Source organism: Colletotrichum fructicola (genome assembly GCF_000319635.2).
Source record: "Colletotrichum fructicola Nara gc5 chromosome Unknown KSG_Nara_v1_contig06, whole genome shotgun sequence".
In the NCBI taxonomy this organism is placed as follows: Eukaryota; Fungi; Ascomycota; class Sordariomycetes; order Glomerellales; family Glomerellaceae; genus Colletotrichum; species Colletotrichum fructicola.
The window spans coordinates 1,028,440-1,044,989 of NW_027094056.1; the positions used below are offsets into that span (position 1 = coordinate 1,028,440).

The 16,550-nt window shown below is 55.0% G+C and overlaps 8 protein-coding genes across 8 annotated transcripts; 4 read left to right on the forward strand and 4 right to left on the reverse strand.

Annotated features, from left to right (window-relative positions):
• Positions 1-882: 882 nt before the first annotated feature.
• On the forward strand, positions 883-2,172 carry CGGC5_v010570 (Pathogenesis-related protein 5; the record flags this gene model as incomplete). Its single annotated transcript, XM_032022824.1, has 2 exons — positions 883-1,329; positions 1,378-2,172. The coding sequence occupies 2 exons, from the start codon at positions 883-885 to the stop codon at positions 2,170-2,172; spliced, it is 1,242 nt and encodes a 413-aa protein (XP_031880430.1).
• A 1,058-nt stretch (positions 2,173-3,230) lies between these two features.
• Positions 3,231-4,090, reverse strand: CGGC5_v010571 (Ankyrin repeat-containing protein; the record flags this gene model as incomplete). The annotated part of the gene is made up of 3 exons (XM_032022822.1): positions 3,231-3,700; positions 3,815-3,986; positions 4,064-4,090. 3 exons carry the CDS (start codon positions 4,088-4,090, stop codon positions 3,231-3,233), a joined length of 669 nt encoding a protein of 222 aa, XP_031880380.1.
• A 915-nt stretch (positions 4,091-5,005) lies between these two features.
• On the forward strand, positions 5,006-5,447 carry RPC11 (DNA-directed RNA polymerase III subunit RPC10; the record flags this gene model as incomplete). The annotated part of the gene is made up of 3 exons (XM_032022821.1): positions 5,006-5,015; positions 5,071-5,357; positions 5,412-5,447. The coding sequence occupies 3 exons, from the start codon at positions 5,006-5,008 to the stop codon at positions 5,445-5,447; spliced, it is 333 nt and encodes a 110-aa protein (XP_031880379.1).
• Positions 5,448-5,946: 499 nt separating this feature from the next.
• Positions 5,947-6,390, reverse strand: soh1 (Mediator of RNA polymerase II transcription subunit 31; the record flags this gene model as incomplete). Its single annotated transcript, XM_032022820.1, has 2 exons — positions 5,947-6,222; positions 6,289-6,390. The coding sequence occupies 2 exons, from the start codon at positions 6,388-6,390 to the stop codon at positions 5,947-5,949; spliced, it is 378 nt and encodes a 125-aa protein (XP_031880472.1).
• A 2,670-nt stretch (positions 6,391-9,060) lies between these two features.
• Positions 9,061-10,656, forward strand: CGGC5_v010574 (uncharacterized protein; the record flags this gene model as incomplete). Its single annotated transcript, XM_032022819.1, has 2 exons — positions 9,061-9,278; positions 9,375-10,656. 2 exons carry the CDS (start codon positions 9,061-9,063, stop codon positions 10,654-10,656), a joined length of 1,500 nt encoding a protein of 499 aa, XP_031880471.1.
• A 327-nt stretch (positions 10,657-10,983) lies between these two features.
• On the reverse strand, positions 10,984-11,754 carry CGGC5_v010575 (uncharacterized protein; the record flags this gene model as incomplete). The annotated part of the gene is made up of 1 exon (XM_032022818.1): positions 10,984-11,754. The coding sequence occupies one exon, from the start codon at positions 11,752-11,754 to the stop codon at positions 10,984-10,986; it is 771 nt and encodes a 256-aa protein (XP_031880362.1).
• A 2,118-nt stretch (positions 11,755-13,872) lies between these two features.
• crp-6 (40S ribosomal protein eS27) lies at positions 13,873-14,475 on the reverse strand (the record flags this gene model as incomplete). Its single annotated transcript, XM_032022816.1, has 3 exons — positions 13,873-14,055; positions 14,141-14,203; positions 14,473-14,475. 3 exons carry the CDS (start codon positions 14,473-14,475, stop codon positions 13,873-13,875), a joined length of 249 nt encoding a protein of 82 aa, XP_031880381.1.
• A 553-nt stretch (positions 14,476-15,028) lies between these two features.
• Positions 15,029-15,869, forward strand: PLP2 (Phosducin-like protein 2; the record flags this gene model as incomplete). The annotated part of the gene is made up of 2 exons (XM_032022815.1): positions 15,029-15,093; positions 15,152-15,869. The coding sequence occupies 2 exons, from the start codon at positions 15,029-15,031 to the stop codon at positions 15,867-15,869; spliced, it is 783 nt and encodes a 260-aa protein (XP_031880358.1).
• Positions 15,870-16,550: the final 681 nt, after the last annotated feature.

Here is a 16,550-nt window from a genome sequence, read left to right on the forward strand (position 1 = left end):
GCTTGCAGGTGGAGCTGAGGCCAGAACGGCGCGGGGCAACAAGCCAAGCAGGGAAGGCCCCGGTCGTTGGCTACCCGAAATGGACCCTGCAGTTCCAACGGGAAACTGGGCAGCCAGTTGCACCTGCGTCATCGTCTGAACATGAACCGCTGAGAGGTTCGATTCAAGGTCCGGCCCTGCAACTGCAACGTCGACAAGCGCCGGCGGGCAGGCAACGATGGGATGGGTTGGTGCTCCCCATCGGCTGCTGTTGGAGGCAGCGGCTCTCTAGTGCCCCCCTTTCCATCGCGTGTGTCGAGAACGTGAGAACGGCATACAGAACCATTTCCATCTTCAACAACAGGCGTGCGAACCTCTAAACACCCTATCCGCCTCTCTGCATCGCTAGCTCCACGAATACCCTCTTTAAGCGCCTGAAACAGTCTTTTTACCTTCTGCCCTACGACCCAGTTCCTGATTCACCCGTCCAACCAACCTGCAGCTCCCACCTGGCACCCTCTGACGCTATATCGCGTCGACAGGGATAATCAGGTATTGGCCCTGGATCAAGCAGGCCGATCACCTCTTGGGGCCTTGCCGCCCCTTGCTTCCATTCGTTCTTTCGACGACACGCTGTACGTCACTCGGTGCAGGTCCGTTGCGAGCTATTGGCGGCACCAAATCACCACCTCGCAGAAGCCGCCCGTATATCTTTGCCCGATCGTCGTCTCGCCGGACCATGGAAGCTTGGGGCCTCTGAACCATGAACTGTTGCACCATTCCAGCATAGACCACACCTTTACTCTTGCAAGTCACGAATCGATACCGTTGTTGATTCTTGCAATCATCCTTCTTTGTTTGAACTATCTGGGTATTCGACCGCAGACGACCGATACGCAGACAATGAGACAGGCGCCGTCGAGGAAAGGCGACAGGCGCTCAACGGCATCCAGCAGGAACGTCTTCGTTGCGCTGGCCCTCGCGTCGCAGCTCCCAACCGCCAATGCCATCGTCTTCCCAAGCACGCATCCGAATTACAAGACCGACTACTTGTCACTCAACAAGCGTTACAACCCCGCCAGGCGAGGCCCACCTGAGGATTGGAACGGGAGGATACCCTTGAAGATCACAAACACATGTTCAGAACCGATCTGGCCTGGCATCACGACGCAGCACGGCGTCGGCCCCGGCACCGGGGGTTTCGAACTTGGCGCGGGTGAAAGCCGGGACCTGTGGGTCGGTCCAACATGGCAAGGCCGAGCGTGGGGAAGAACTAATTGCACTGTCAATGGGGAGTCGGCTGGTTGCACAACGGGCGATTGCTTCGGAAAGCTTAACTGCGAGTTCAGTGTAAGTTACCATGGTTCGCGCGGTACTGTGAGATACTAATGAGGACAGGGCGCCGTTCCTGCAACACTAGCCGAGTTCAACTTGGCTGGCGGCGTTTCTGGGAGACAGACCTTTTACGACATCTCCCTCGTCGACGGCTACAACATCCCCGTGGGCATCAATTACATCCCCGCCGACAACACCTCGTACATTCCGCCAAATCTGACCAATTGTGCCTGCATCGCCACGGCCGGTCTTTTGTCAAACACCGCAGCGAGTGGTACTGTTTATACCAACTCCACCTACCCCGTCCCGTGGGAACCGACCGAGACGAATAAGAGCGCTCGAGATTGGTGTCCTTGGCCCCTTCTTTCCATGCCACCGGAGAAGCCTGGTGACGGTGTCTATCCTTACCCCGATGACAACATCATGCGTCCCGACTTTAGCCCGTGCAAGAGTCAATGTGCCGCCACCAACTCAGATAAGGACTGTTGCATAGGATCGTGGCACGACCCCAACAAGTGCAAGCCGGGGTTATACTCGAAGCATGCCAAATCGATTTGTCCGGACGCTTACAGTTTCGCCTTTGATGACCAAACATCGACTTTCATTATCCCATCCGGCGGCGGCTGGGAGGTCGTCTTTTGTCCGGCGGGGAGGAGTACCAACATCCTTCGCACCATGGGACCCCAACTTTTCGAGCTTGCGAGCGCCGGATACTTGAGCCAGAAGAACTTGGATCTGGTTAAGAACCTCTCCTACATAGAGTCGCAGAGTGAGAAGAACGCCGCTCCAGGTGTGGCGTCCAAGTCGGCATGGGCCGTCTGTGCAGCGGCTGTAACCGCTCTGCTGATGGCTATCTGAGCGATCTGGCGGCCTTTCTCTTCGTTTCGAACATGACGGGCAGGACCCGCGCAATGAGTCATGTTTTGCTTTTGGATTCAAGCATCGGGATACCCTAGAACGAGAACACGAACAGTGGAACGAGAAGTACGAGGTAGACGATAAAGATAGGACTCGAGGATGTGAGTCGACAATAACAACAGCAAACATTTCTTTCCTTCACGTACCTAGAACTTTCATACCCTGTATCAAACAATAGATCAAGTGTATACTCACGTTTGGATACCTTGTGAATGTTTTGATTTGTTTCCTTGGTATTGGTGCTTGACATTTCTGATTGCAACTTTGGGAAAGTAGTTGCGTCTTCCGGTGAAGACTTAGTCTCAGGCACGTAGATTTTGGCTTTCGGGTCCGGTATCCGACGCAGTGGCACTGGAACGGCGGCTCCGATCCAGCCGCATACATCCAGAACTGTTCTCTGCATCTTGCGTTGACGGCGCTCAGAAACTAGTATTTGTTTTACACCCAGTAAAGATGATCTCCAAGTAAAGTGATCGATGCATTGATAGTTCATGTACAAATCGTAATCTCATACTCCCCTCCTTCTCAACCTTCCCGCCTAAGCCGGTACAGGTACAGGCAGGCCACCAGTGAAAACTTCTCACAATGATGGCCTTTGAACTCCTTGCCATCTCAGACTCCTTGCCATCACTCCCAAGCAAAGGACCATTTGAAATGTCTATGATATTTTTTTTGTTTTGCGAAAAGACTTCCCTCGAGGGTTGACGAGACGGCGACGACACCTATGTCTAACGTGTGTTTCTCCCCCCCAATCACTCCGTTACGCAACTTGTACCAAGAAATTGACTCCTCCCGCGAATCTGGTTTTGTTTGTACTTCCCGTCCTGTATCTCACATCTTTGCGTTCTCTCTCTCTCTCTTCCCCAAGTATGCCCTCCCAGACGGAGGGATAGCGCGTCCTCTCCAAATGCAAGATATGCCGGAAGTGTTCCCTTCGTCCTCTCGAATGCAATGAAACTGACAATCCACTCAAACCATCGTAGCCGTAGCAGCCGTCATCAGCCCCTCCTGGCAGCCCTCTCCTTCCGCCTGCGCTCCCACTCGGCCCTCTCCTCGTCGTCGCTCCCGCTGAACTCGGCGTCGTCGTCGCTCTCATCGTCCTGCACGGGCGGTGCCACGTGGTTGGGCACGGGGGGCGCCTTGCCCTTCGGGGCCGCGGCGGAGGAGTCAACGTTGATGAAGTCGCCGGCGTTGAGGGAGGCGTACTCGTGCTTCTGGATGAGGTCGCGGAGGGCGGCGTTGCGGGGGTCGACGAGCTGGAGGGCGGTGAGGCCGCCCTTGTTCTTGACGCGCGGGTTGGAGCCGGCCTCGAGCATCATGTCGACGAGGGCGTTGCCGAACTCGCGCTGGGCGGGGGGTTCCGAGTTGATCCAGCGGATGGCGGTGTGCAGGGGCGTGTCGCCCTCGAGACGGTTGACGGGGTCGCATTCGAAGTTGGGCTGGTCGAGAAGGAGGTCGATGATTTCGTCTGCGGGAGGATGGGTGTGTTAGTGGGATGGACAGACAGTGAGTAGATGTGTGTGGAGGAAGGGTGTTGTGGTTGGAAGCGAGGAGGCAGTGGTTGGGATGGGTTCCAGCGTACAGTTACCCCGCGAGGCGGCTTCGTGGTAGAGGTGGTTTCCCATGACGGTGGTTGTCTCATTGAGAATGCGGGAGAGCTCGTCCTCGTCCTTGATGTCGGCGACGACTTCGTTGAAGAGGTCGGTGTTGTTGCGGCGGCAGGCCTCGATGAGGATCTCCTTGACGGAGGCGCCCTGCGTTGGGTTTGGTATCAGTCTACCCCTCCTTGGACTTTTGGGCAACAGGCAGATTGGCGACATGGGCGACTTACCTCGTGTTCCTCGTTGTCACCCGCCATGATCAATCGGCCCTCGCGAAGGTATTGACGTCGTTGGGATTCCGGGGGAGAGATGTGTTTCGAAATGGCACCGTGCTGGAGTGGGATGGGTGCGGGTAAGGTAAAGGTAGGTTCGGTTGGTGGGGTAAAAGTTGGGTTCGTTTGTCGGTGAAGTCGGAGGAGGAGGGGCTCCTGCGTTGCGTTCGTTCGTTCGTTCGTGTAAGGTAAGGTACGGTAGGCCTGGCTGCGCTACGTAATTTTCCCGTCGCAATGGGAAGAAAATCGCGAAATGCAAATGTGCCCAACGAAAGGATGCAGATTTCGCGCGCACACAAGGCGAGACAGTTGGACCAGGCAGATGTATATCCCGTCAAAGGTACAGGTGTTCGGCAGTGGTGGTTGGCCCAGATCTGGGTCAAGGGGACGTAATTGGGGGAGACGTGAGGTGTTTGGCTGGGAAGACCCGGGCCCAGGAGGTGGCAGTGAGATCTACCAACCCCTGGAGGCTGTCTTCTTTTAGCGGGTGTGGTACGTAACCGCCGGCGGCTTACAGAGGACAAAGGATCGCTGTAACAGCTCATAGTGGTTGGAGTGCCCCGCCGGTAGGCGCTAATTGTCGAGGGGACGGGTAAGGCGGGGGAGCGATGGAAAGGATAGAGGGGCACGGAGATTTATTTGGGCGGGATCCGGCGGGATGAGTCCAGTCCAAGTCCCAAGGTGAGTGATGGATGCCAAGCTTTTCTCGGTGGTGAGTCTTGACCGAGGTGTGACTTCGTCGTCCCCCACCGTCGTATCTCGACCCGCTGAATTTTCTACGATCACGACAGTCACCGAAACATGCTTGCTGCGCATTCGCACTCCCCTTAACAGCAGCAGTGAAGCCGTCGCATTATCCACACCTCCTGTTAGACACGCTGAAAAGCCCCGGCCGCCAAGATGTTGCTCTGTAAGTCCCTCGTCTCCTTTACGCGACGACACCGACTAACGTTATGCCTCGCCAGTCTGCCCCAACTGCGCAAACATTCTGACCGTCTCCGCCTACGCCGGCGTCCGCAACCGCCTCGAGTGCCGCACCTGTCCCTTCGAGCACGCCATCACCGAGCCAATCTACTCGCGCCGCGAATTTGAGCGCAAGGAGCGCGAGGACGTCTTTGGCGGTCCCGGCGAGTGGGACAACGCCGACAAGGCGCGCGCGCAGTGCCCCAAGGATGGATGCAACGGCGAGGAGGCGGCCTTCTTCCAGGTCCAGATTCGGTCTGCTGATGAGCCTATGACTACGTTCTTCAAGGTACGTCGCTGTTGGTGTCATCTAGAGTTGAGAAAATATGCTAACAGAGTACAGTGCATGACTTGCGGAACGAGATGGAGAGAGAACTGAGGAGGGCGTTGTCGTTGGTCTACATTACTTGGCATTGCGTGGCGTTGGGGAATATTCGTTTGCTTTATTAAAGACGTGATTGATGTGCCTGGGAGAGGGTATCGAGGAGTCTTCTGCCTTGCTCTCTCTAACTGGTTTAAAAAAAACCCTGTTGGACGTCCGGCCGTTGAGAGCCTGCTTGACGCCATTTCCCATATACCTCTCTGACCTCTGTGCGCCACATCGGTATTGGCATTGATGTGCATGCTTCTCGCTCTTCCAGAATCGGCGACAGTAATCGCCCTACGCAGGCCACAACATGCGGCCGCGGCGCAATAGGGCTCTGTAGTTTTGACCCCAGCTCTGGCTCGCATCCATTTACCCATAATGCTGAGATCAAATGCGCCTGGTTCCCACCGCGGCCCAAGACATGTAAGGGTACGCTTTACGTCCCCAGAACGCCGTCGTGAGATTCAACAGCCCGAATCCGCGTCAATTCTGTCATCGTTCATCCTACGCCTCAAGCCTCGCTACGGTGCCACTCCACCGGCGCCTTCATGCCATCTTCAATCAGCCTCGACACGAGATCGGGACTAATGATATCCTGTCGGAACTGCTCCTGCTGCAACAGCTCGAGATGCTTGAGCGTCGGGCCGGGATACATGATGTACTTCAGGTAAGGCGGACGGGTCCAGTATTGCAGGTAGGCGAGGTACGCGACGAACTCAGGGCGGGTGAGCAGCTTCTGGGTGGCTAGGTGGTTGAGGTAGTACGGGTTCGCGAGGGATTGGACGAACTGTTGGTGCGACTGTTAGCACTGTTCCCGACGATAGCAGGGATGGGGAGAGAGTAGACGGCATACCTCGAGCTCGATCTCGAAGCGCGTGTGGCCGCCGTAGACGGGCTCGTTGTCTGCGGGCGGCGCGGGCGGTTGAGAGGGTGTTTGTTGGGGTGCCGTGGCCATGTTTGCGGTTGCGATGGCGATTGTGGTGGATGAGGGAAGAAGGTTGGATGGCGTTGATGGGTTGGCGTAGGTGTGGTTCTGAGCTGGGACCAGGGTTCGGGGCTAGCTCTGGATGCGCGATAGTTGGGGACCTTTTTATATTTGCAGGGTCGTGGCAACCTTTTGCACTGAGTTCTTTGCTCTTATCACGAAGAATTATATGATTTCTGGTGGATGTTTGTTGCCAATTGAAGCGTTGTTGAAGAAAGTTTTATGATTAAAGTCGGGGGAAACAGCTATGGAACTTCAGTGATAGTAGTGCTTCACTAACATTAAACTCGGTGAAGGGTCGGTGAGGTGCAGGAGCTTTCGTGGGGAAGCTGCTAGGTCCCCTGCACCGACATCAGAGACACCCTTCTGCAGCTCAATACCGAGCCTTGGGCATCGCACGGTTTGATCCATGACCTTAGGTACGCAAGACAGAACTTATTTACATTTCGGTCGGCATTACAGATTCAACGTTCTAAACAGAAGAAGAAGAAAAAGTCAAAAGTTCGGTTCTCGAACTCGTCAGTTCAAGAACCTATGAAAATCCAACCAAGACGTCTCTTGAGGTTTTCTACCATTCTTTAATCGGACCGCTGGACTAAGCGGGACGGAAGAGGGGGGAGGGGGTGTCTCTCGACCGTCGGATGACAGCAGGCAGGAAAAGCTCCTTTATCAAAGACGGGATGGAAGGGTTTGGAATGTGGGTGAAAGGTGAAGGTGAGGTGAGGTGGAAAGAGCCATTGGGAAGGAGGGGTGAAAGGAAGGGGCGGCCCAGGGCAGACCTCTCACCCGAAGCTTCAGTAGTTATCATCATGATCAATCGCAGTCTGCGTCAGATACAATCTGCATTTACTCCGGTCGCTTTTCTCAAATGCTTGATGCGACGGTGCGCTCACTTGATTGCTTTTTCAGACAACTTTCATCATTCAGGTTGAAAATTCGGGGCACGGGATACTTCAGAGACTAGGTACGTTTCAACAACTCTGATATCTCAGATTTACCCTGTTGACCAGCTAGATCCTGTCGAGGGATCGCCTCACAAACACTCAGTAACCCCTTCCGCGTCTTAATCTACTACATGTACTCATATTCTTTCAAGCCGCCTATTTTTCCTGTGCTAGAGTGACTACTTTCCCTGTGGTAGCATACTATATTTTACCGTCGTCTTCATCGTCGTCGCTGCCATTGCTGTCGTCGTTTTCTCTACCTCTATGTCGTTATCAGCGTCTTCACTGCTATTGTCGTCGTTGTCTTCAATAAGAGCAATTGAGCATACAGTAGTCACTCCAGCGCATGAAAATCAAGCGGTATCATTCTTTATATCTTAGAAATCATTAACCTTGCCGAAGTACCTAGGCTCCGTCTTACAAGATCGTAAGCAGAACCAGCCCATATTCCGCATGTTAACGTGCTTCCATTCTCTTTAGATTAAGCAGCACTAGGCCTAGCTTCATATCGACTGGATCGCAGGGCCGAATGAAGAGACTTCAGCTACAAGAGCAAATACTTTGTCTCATTTTCAAGCTTGGTAGTTCAGCAAACACTCTGATCAGCAATGTACTGCGTCGAATGGCCATTGGTCAAGCATTTTCACACCTCTTTTTTCACAAATACAAACCAGTAAGTTGAAATAGAAGAGCTCATAAGTGTCTTCATTAAGATGAAACAGCTTGATCTTTCGAAAATGATCACATATTATCCAGGAAATGCGCACGTTATCTTCACCGCTTCGTCGGGTGACAATTTCAAGCTTGGACTAGCAAGACGCTTCGAGAATGAGCGAAAAATCAAGAGAAGGTCAATAAGATTAAAAATCAGGCTTTCAAAAAGCTCCATGGATGGTGAAGTTTGTTATCTGCACAGCTAGTGGCGCTCAGATGGAAAAGCTGACGCCGACGGTAGAACGCAACACGATCTTGCTTTTGATTTACAACAATCATTTAGTATTCCTTTTTATTACTCACGACTTGTAATTTGAGTTCCAACATATGATGTCCTATGAAATGAAACGCAAAGCGTACTTAATTAGACGGGATAAAAGTTGCCAAGTTGTTTGGGAATAATACAAATGTCAAAAAGCAGTACTTGTCGAGCTTCTCGTCTTGTTCATGCTGTTCTAGCAGTTTGACCACAAAGACCTGAGGCCCCAAGAGGAGCCATGAATCCAGGAAGATATATGAGAAGTTCAATTGAGTATGATTATCATGAAATGGTTGGGCTCATGAAATGTCAATACCTTTCATTACGATTCTTGCGCCGTCTAAGTTGATGTAGGAGCTATGAAGCTCGTCCGAATGATCCTTGGCATCAGTCAGCACACTCACACGGGTCAGAATAGATTCATAGCTGAGCCGAAGACAGACAAGGATAATTAGAGAAACTTTGTATTCTTCCAGCATCAGTGGTGACTTGTAAACCGCTGTCGGAGCTGGGAGCGGCGCCGGTGAAGTCAAACGGACTCGGTGAGCGGCCTCAACGGCCATGGACCCACTAAATAAGGCCAAATTACCCCACTAAAAAGTTCCTGGGACGTGGACGCGCTAGCCATTTCATCGTCACTGACCTGAGCTCCCGGTCACGAAATTTCGCGACTTCAACTCCCAAGAGACGTCCCCTCGTTCACTACCTGCCACCCCGGCCACAATGGCTTCCAAACGATCCCGCGACACGTCAGACGCCGACGCAGACCGGGCACCCAAACGCAGCAAGAAGCCTCGCGAACACCAGAACGCCCACATTGATCCGACATGGGGCCAGAAATACGTCTTCTCGGCCACCGAGAGCGCGACGACCGTCCCCGTCGACCCTGAGCTCGACTTTGAAGACGACGGAGATGCGATGGCGTATCTCAAGTCCGTAAGGTGAGTCGCTTTCCATTATCTCTGCTCAAAGTTCTGCCCCGTGCTGAACTTGCGTGTATAAAGTTAGCGTCCCGAGTGCTGATGGTGAGTATATAGGACGCAAGCGAACGGAATCCCGCACCTCCTCGTCGCACCCAAGATCCCGATCGGACCACAACTGCCCAAGGAACTCCAGAATACCCAAGACGGAGAGGAAGAGCCTGAAGAGGGAGAAGACGTAGAGGAGGACCGCGAGATTTACACCTCCGGCCAGGGCGATTTCAGGGGATACTACCACGACGGCGCATATACGGCCCGCCCAGCAAATTGGGAGGAGGCGAACGACACAGGCACGCACGAACTGGGCGAGTGGGAAGAAGAAAACGGCGGCGACGGCTACTTCGACCCCAACGAAGACGACCCCGCCGTCCTGCACGAGGCCTACTTCGCCTCCATCCTCGCGCGCTTCCACTCCCTCCGCGGCACCCTCCACGCCACACCCCCCGCCTCCGCCGTCGCGGCCCTACCCAAGAGCCACGGCCACTTCGTCGGCGCCTTCGGCCCCAAGTCCTCCACCTTCTCCGTCTGGTCGCAGCGCCTGCGGACGTCGGACCCGATGCCGGCGCAGGTGGCGTCGATGGACAAGGACGGCGTGCTGCGGGTCATCCGGGTGCTTCTGGGCGGCAAGTTCCTTAGGAGAGGGTACGAGCTGCGGGAGCGCACGAGTCGGTGGCTGTGGGCGTTGCTGGCGCGGCTGCCGGAGCGCGGGGAGCTGAACCATGCGGAGATTGGGTGGGTGCGGGACCTGGGGAGACGGGCGGTGTTGATGATGCAGAGCCTGGCGGACATGGCGCGGTTGAGGGACGCGTTGGAGGAGGAGGGGATGGATTTGGGGGTTCACGACGCCGTTGACGAGAGTTCGGACGACGAGGACGTGATGCGGGAGATGGAGGTTGAGGAGAGGAACGGGGAAGCGCCGGCTCCCGATAGCGAGAGTAAGGCTCCGCCTGAGGAGTCGCAAGGGGAGGATGCTGAATCCCACAAGCTTGCCGAGCAAGGCGAGGTTGAGGACGGAGAGGTCGACGACGATCAAAAGTCGGAGCCGATGGACGTTTCTGAGGACGGCGAGGTGGACGAAGGCGAAGTGGCGGAGGAGTCTGCACCTGCTGAGACGTTGGAGGAGGCTAGAGCTCGCCTTCTTGCTCGGCTCGATACGACGGCGACAGACGAGCCTGCGGAGGCAGCAGAGAAGGCCGAGTCTGACGACGAAGACATGTCGGATCAGCTGCGTGCGCGGATGAACATGCGAGCCACGCTTAATATGATCTTGACAGTCGCGGGTGAGTTCTACGGGCAGCGGGACCTGCTGGAGTTTCGGGACCCGTTCACAGGTATGTAATATCACGAAAGAAGAAGTAAATCGCTGGTGGAAAATGTGTACAATTTGTGGCTTGATGAGCCCCCAAACGTAGCATGCTAGCTTATGATATCGATACAAACAGTGGTGGCACAAGAACCCATTCTGGGCATACATAATACAGTCCACCTCAAAACCTGCCGCAGGTTCATCCTGTTCCCGCAAAGAGATAAATCCATGCAGACGTCCTCAAAGCAGCTCTTGCCGAGTACAAATGCATTCATCCCCTGAATCGTCCAAAAAGAAAGTGAACTCCACACGCCTGCGCCCATGGAAACATCGTACAGTAAAACAAAAACCTCCGTCCCTCTATGCATCGCTCATATCTGTGTCAGGGGTAACCAGAAAATCCGCATCCTCAAAGTCGTCCGCAACGACCAGGTTTTCCTGTCCCGCATTCTTGCCACGGCGGCTCTTGCGTGGGACTGCAAGAGTTCTCGCATTCGCCCAGCCAGACGGCGCAAGGCTGCGTGGGCTGATGGCCCCCTCCAACCAGGCATCGTGGTTGGCCCACATCTTGACGGGAGCATCGCTCTCCTCCTCGTCGTCAAAGAAGCGCTTGCGACTGCGGCCGTCGCTGGCGGTGCTCTCGACGCTCTCGACGCTCTCCTGGGAGCTGCTCAGGCCCGGCATGTCGTCGAGGGCCGGGACGTCGTTGTCGGAGGAGAACTCGTCCTCGTCGGCGGTCATGGGCTGCGCGGAGAGGCCGCCGACCTTGTTGATGCCGCAGAAGGGCATGAGCTCGCGCTGAGAGGAGGCGGCGCTGCGCTGCTTTCGGGGGGTGGTGCCTGTCGGGGTTGTCCGGACGACGGCGGGGCCAGAGACAGGAGAGCTGTCGCTCCACAGCTTGAAGCTGCTGTAGGTGCCCGTCTTGTAGCCTTCCGGAACGGACTTGCGGATGCGCATGCCGACGGAGATGAGGTTGGACTGGACGTCCGAGGGGAGGCTGTTCTCGGGAGCGGCTGGTGAAGGGCCGGCGGGCGCTAGGCCGGGGCGGGTGGTGAAGAAGGAGGTGATTTGGCGCTGGGAGGGGTCGACTGAGGCGCCGGCGAAGGGACGCTTCGTTCTTGGGGCCGACATGGTGCAGCGGATGGGGAGGTCGAAAGACCAGGCCACGGTTACGGTTTGCTTGAGGCTTTGGCTGATGATGACGAGAGGTTGTCGTTCGTCAGGTCGAGGCCCTAGCGTTTTAGCTCGGAGGGTTGAGGAAGCTAAGATCGTGGGATGCGGGTTCTTGGTGGTTGGTAGAGTGGAGAGTGTCTCTTTGTCGGACAATTTAAAAAACGACGGTAACCGTAGAAACAATCGGAAAGCGATTGAAGTATGACGTGCAGAAGCGAGAAAGAGGGGAGATGTTGAAAGGAGGCAGAGGGGAGAAGTGGTTGGGAGGAGATTGAGTTGAAGTGGAAGGGGACGTGGAGTGAGGTGAAATGACGGCGGCGGGGGCTGGGCTCTGCGGTGCCAGGTCAATGGCGGCGTTTCCAAGGTGAAGCAGGAGCCCGCTGACGATCCGCTAGACCCAGCTGATCGCGTCTGGGCGTGTTTTTTCGCGAAGAATGCGCGTGAGGTGGGCCACTTTAGCAGGTTTTATGGAGACCATGTGCACTGAAACTGACATTGGCCTCCTGATGATTGGCGCCGCCGCCCATTCCCTCGCTACCCAATCGTCGGGGACGCTGACGACGGCGTTGGCGAGCAGCAAAAAACTGGCTTGGGCCCGGCCGGGAAGGCAGGGAAGTGGATGCACCCGTTCCATGGACTCCGGCACGTCTATTTTCGGGGTCCAAACATCTTTTTCCTCCCGTCGAAATGCAATTTGCGAAACGCAATCGTTTTTTAGAATGCCAGCGTTGCGGGTGCTCCATGCTCTCAAGGCTCCGTTGTCTGCTCTCTGTGCACTGAGCAGGAGTTGCTTTTTGAGAACCCCCGTAAACTCAGCGGCGAGGTGACGCATCCAATGGGTGATCCTATGTGAAAACGGCGCTGATTTGCAGGAGTGGCACAACCGAGGCCAACTTACACCAAGCGAGCGAGGGCAATGTGCATCAGTGAGGAGAAGCTCCCCCAACACCCACGTTCCGGCGGTGTAACCTGCAGCAAGATGGCGGACGTTATCTTGGGGCTGAAGTGGCCAATGCCATCAATCAGTAAGACATGCACCAGCCCAGATCTGTGAGAACAAATCAGAGCAGATTCACGGAACCCCATTTCAACGTGTTAGCCATACCAAGTATTTTCCTCCTCTGCCAGGTGTGTGGCAGTGAGTATGCTCATCAGTCGGGGTCGATATTGAGGTGAGTTAAGACGCAGAGTTCTAGAATCCGAAGACGCCGACTGTACGGAAAGGCCGACGGCATGAAACAAATCTTAAGGGTAGACACTCGAGCCACATCACACGAGCACGTCTTCATCACGACACCATGCATCAAGATGAGAACCAAGTGGGCGGGTGGGTTGTGGAGCGTCGCAGATCTATCAAGGTACACACATTTGAAGACACAAGCAGCACGCATGTAGCAAACGCTTCAGACACACGAGCATTTCACCGTCACAAGACACCACACACTGCATTTCACCGGTCACGACAATCACATTTTGGGGGTCCGGCGTTTGTGGAAACCATTGAATTTCGCAAGCAGTGCTGATTCCTCCGAACTCACTGCACTCGGGTATGAAGCGATCCTCAATCAGCGGTTCCACGTCCTCACGTCCAGGTCAGGTCATCGCAAGACCACCCCAAACGCTCATGTGAAAAGCCATTTCCAGCTGTCCACCCCATGCAGAGAGAAGACGACGACGTAAACTCCAGGCGTAAACGCAGAACGACGTTAGGAAAGAGGAAGACGACGACGAAGAGCGGTTCTTGTGTGCTTTTGGTAAGAGAAATGCATTCGATTCGTTTTGCGTGTGTGATGCAAGGATATCCGGAGACCCCAAACGCCCCTGTGATTTTTGATTTGGTCAAAAGGAATTTTTGGATGTTCCATCTTCTATCCGCAAAGGTGTCTGATTATGTTCTGTTCGGAGACAGCAGACTCTAAGAGCCTGTGCCAGGGTTGTCTATACGCCCATGCCCAGGTCGCTTGCTTTTGCAGATCCGAGATGTCCCACCAGTTGATGAACCGTCCAAGTCGTTAGATTGAAAACACCCAAGGGCCCTTTTTTTGTTGTCGAAAGAAAAGCGTCCTCGCGGACAGTTTACTTTCTGCGGAAGGAGCAGCCCTCAGTGAGTCTCGCCTTACCACCGGTAGGCTGGCACAGGACGGTGGTGCATCCCTGGCAGATGACGACGGTCTGGGCGTGGGAGAAGACGGTGGTGATGGTGAAGCAACCGGGGCACTTGACGTCCATGAAGAAGGAGCGGGGAGCAGGCACAAGGGTCTGCGTCCAACGTGTGAGCACATCATGGTCGTGATGATGGAAGAGGGGTGGTGATGTTGGTGGTGGTGCGGAGTGGCGGGCGTACCTTGAGCTTGTGCTTGCGGGCCTCAGCGGCCGGGGAGGGGTTGAGGAGATCAACGGCGAGAACCTGGGAGAGAAGCCATCAGCATGATGGTTCCATCATCAAATGATCGCGTGCGCGCAGTCGTCGTGTGTGTTTGCATCGGCGTGCGTGTCCGTCGTGTCCATCCGAGTTCCCCGCCGTACCATCTTTTCCCCCTCTTTCTAAAGTTTTTTTTTCGTCGCGGGTCGGGCCCAAGTCGTGATTTTTCGATTTGCCGTCGGTCGGGGGGCGAAATTTGTTCAAATGCACACACACGGCGCTGCACGTAAAATAAAGCGGCGGTGGGCTCTTACCATCTTGACTGATCTGATCGGTTATGGATTGATCGGTTATCGGTGCGAGTGCGGTCGGTCTTGGACGGAACTGGTGGTGTTGAGAGGCAGTTGGCACTCGCAGAGACTTGAGGGTTGAGCGATGATGGGGAGATCTGAAAAAGTTCGGTTCGTGTGCCAACCGACTCGCTGGGCGGCGAGACGCATGGGCCTCCGCCGCTTTTGGACTAGCGAAGAGGGTTAGGCAGCCCCAGCACGTGACGGATCCTCCGAAGGCAGCGACGACCTCCGAAATCTTGGCCCATGCTGCCTTACCTAAGCTGGAGCTTGGGGTAAGGTGAGGTAGCGGGGTTACTGGCTTCGATGCAATTCCTACCCGAGTGTGTCATTGCGTCAAGGTTGGGTACTTCAGGCTCCGAACAATTTACGCAGGTGCCTAAGTCACTTATCATTGATACAGTCGGTCGAAACCTCTCACTTTGCGCTCTGTCGCTCTTCTACCTCTTCCAACCCACCATTGCCTGACTTCTTCCCATCTCTTCCCTTCAACCTCTACCGCGTCTGCATACACGTCACAATGGCCGCCCCCGGAGATCAAAGAATCGCTGTACCCATCGATGATCCCAACGCAGACACCGAGTGGTACGTTGCCATTCTTCCTTGAGAGCCCCGCGACGAAACCCTGACACATTTGCGCCAGGAACGATATCCTCCGCAAACATGGAGTCATCCCTGAGAAGCCCCCAAGCCCGACACCCATGATCGAGGAAGCGATCCTCGAGGGTCGACGATTGGCGCACGAGAACAGGCTGGAGGGCAAGGACCTGGATGAGCTCGACGAGCTTGAGGACGACGAGGACGAGGCGTTCTTGGAGCAATACCGCCAGAAGAGGATGCAAGAGCTGAATGCGCTCACGAAAAAAGCTCTCCACGGCACCGTCTACCCGATCTCGAAGCCTGAGTACCAGCGCGAAGTCACAGATGCGTCTAAGAACGGACCCGTCTTTGTCAACCTGACCTCTTCGCTCGGCACGAACGTCGAGTCCAGAGTGCTGACCGAGCTATGGAGGCAAGCGGCCAGGGAATACGGCGACATCAAGTTCTGCGAGATGCGCGCGGACAAGGCCATTGAGAACTACCCCGAGCGCAACTGCCCGACGATTCTGGTATACAAGGACGGTGATATTGTGAAGCAGATCGTCACGCTCGTGCAGCACGGAGGTGTCAAGATAAACATGCTCCAGATCGACAACCTCCTTGTCGAGGTTGGCGCAGTCAAGGACTCAGACATGCGCGTTGTCAAACGCCGCAGACAGGCTGAAGACGAGGAGGAGGAGAGGGCGATGGGAAACAAGGGTATTCGACAAGGCACCGTATCAAAGTCAAAAGGCGACTCTGACGATGAGGATTGGGACTGAGGGAATCTGGCATGACGGTGACCTAGCCGCGGCCCAACTCGGGACTGCTGCACGTCAATGCCACGAAACAGCATCATGTACGTGCCACATCTAGCGCATGTCGGACAGCCGAAAGCGCTGAATGATAGTCACACGGGGGATATATATATCGCCGACGTGTCTCCCGAAGAGCTCATTTGCACGAGCCTTATGGGTTGTTCTGCGATGCGGACCCCGCTTAGATCGATTGCAATGATCTACAAGAGCCAGATGTTGGTCGCACGACCTCCAAAGTCTGCACATACCAACACCAAATCTGTTATCTAGGCAGCCATACTGCAAATCAAGTTGGACCGCGTTGCTCAACTTTGAAAAAAGCCAGGGACAGAGCTGGTTGCTGGCATCGTGTCCTGCATTTGGTGCCCCGCGTGTTGTAGCGGATGGACCCTTGAACATGCATGTGGGGGTTCAGGGTTGTTCACTGTCCATGTTCTTCGATTCGATACAGAGTACCCCGCTAACCGTATCCGGAGAGCTCCGGTCAAGTTAGGACGCGCGGTAGCGTGTTGATCAGGCTGCCGCAGATGTAAACAAGTGTCGAGGCTTCGCAGAGCACATCAATTGAATACTGAGCAGTTCAACCCGAATAACCAAATTGCGACAGGCGCCTCCTCGGCAAGTTTGGAGCTGCTCGGAGCTTGG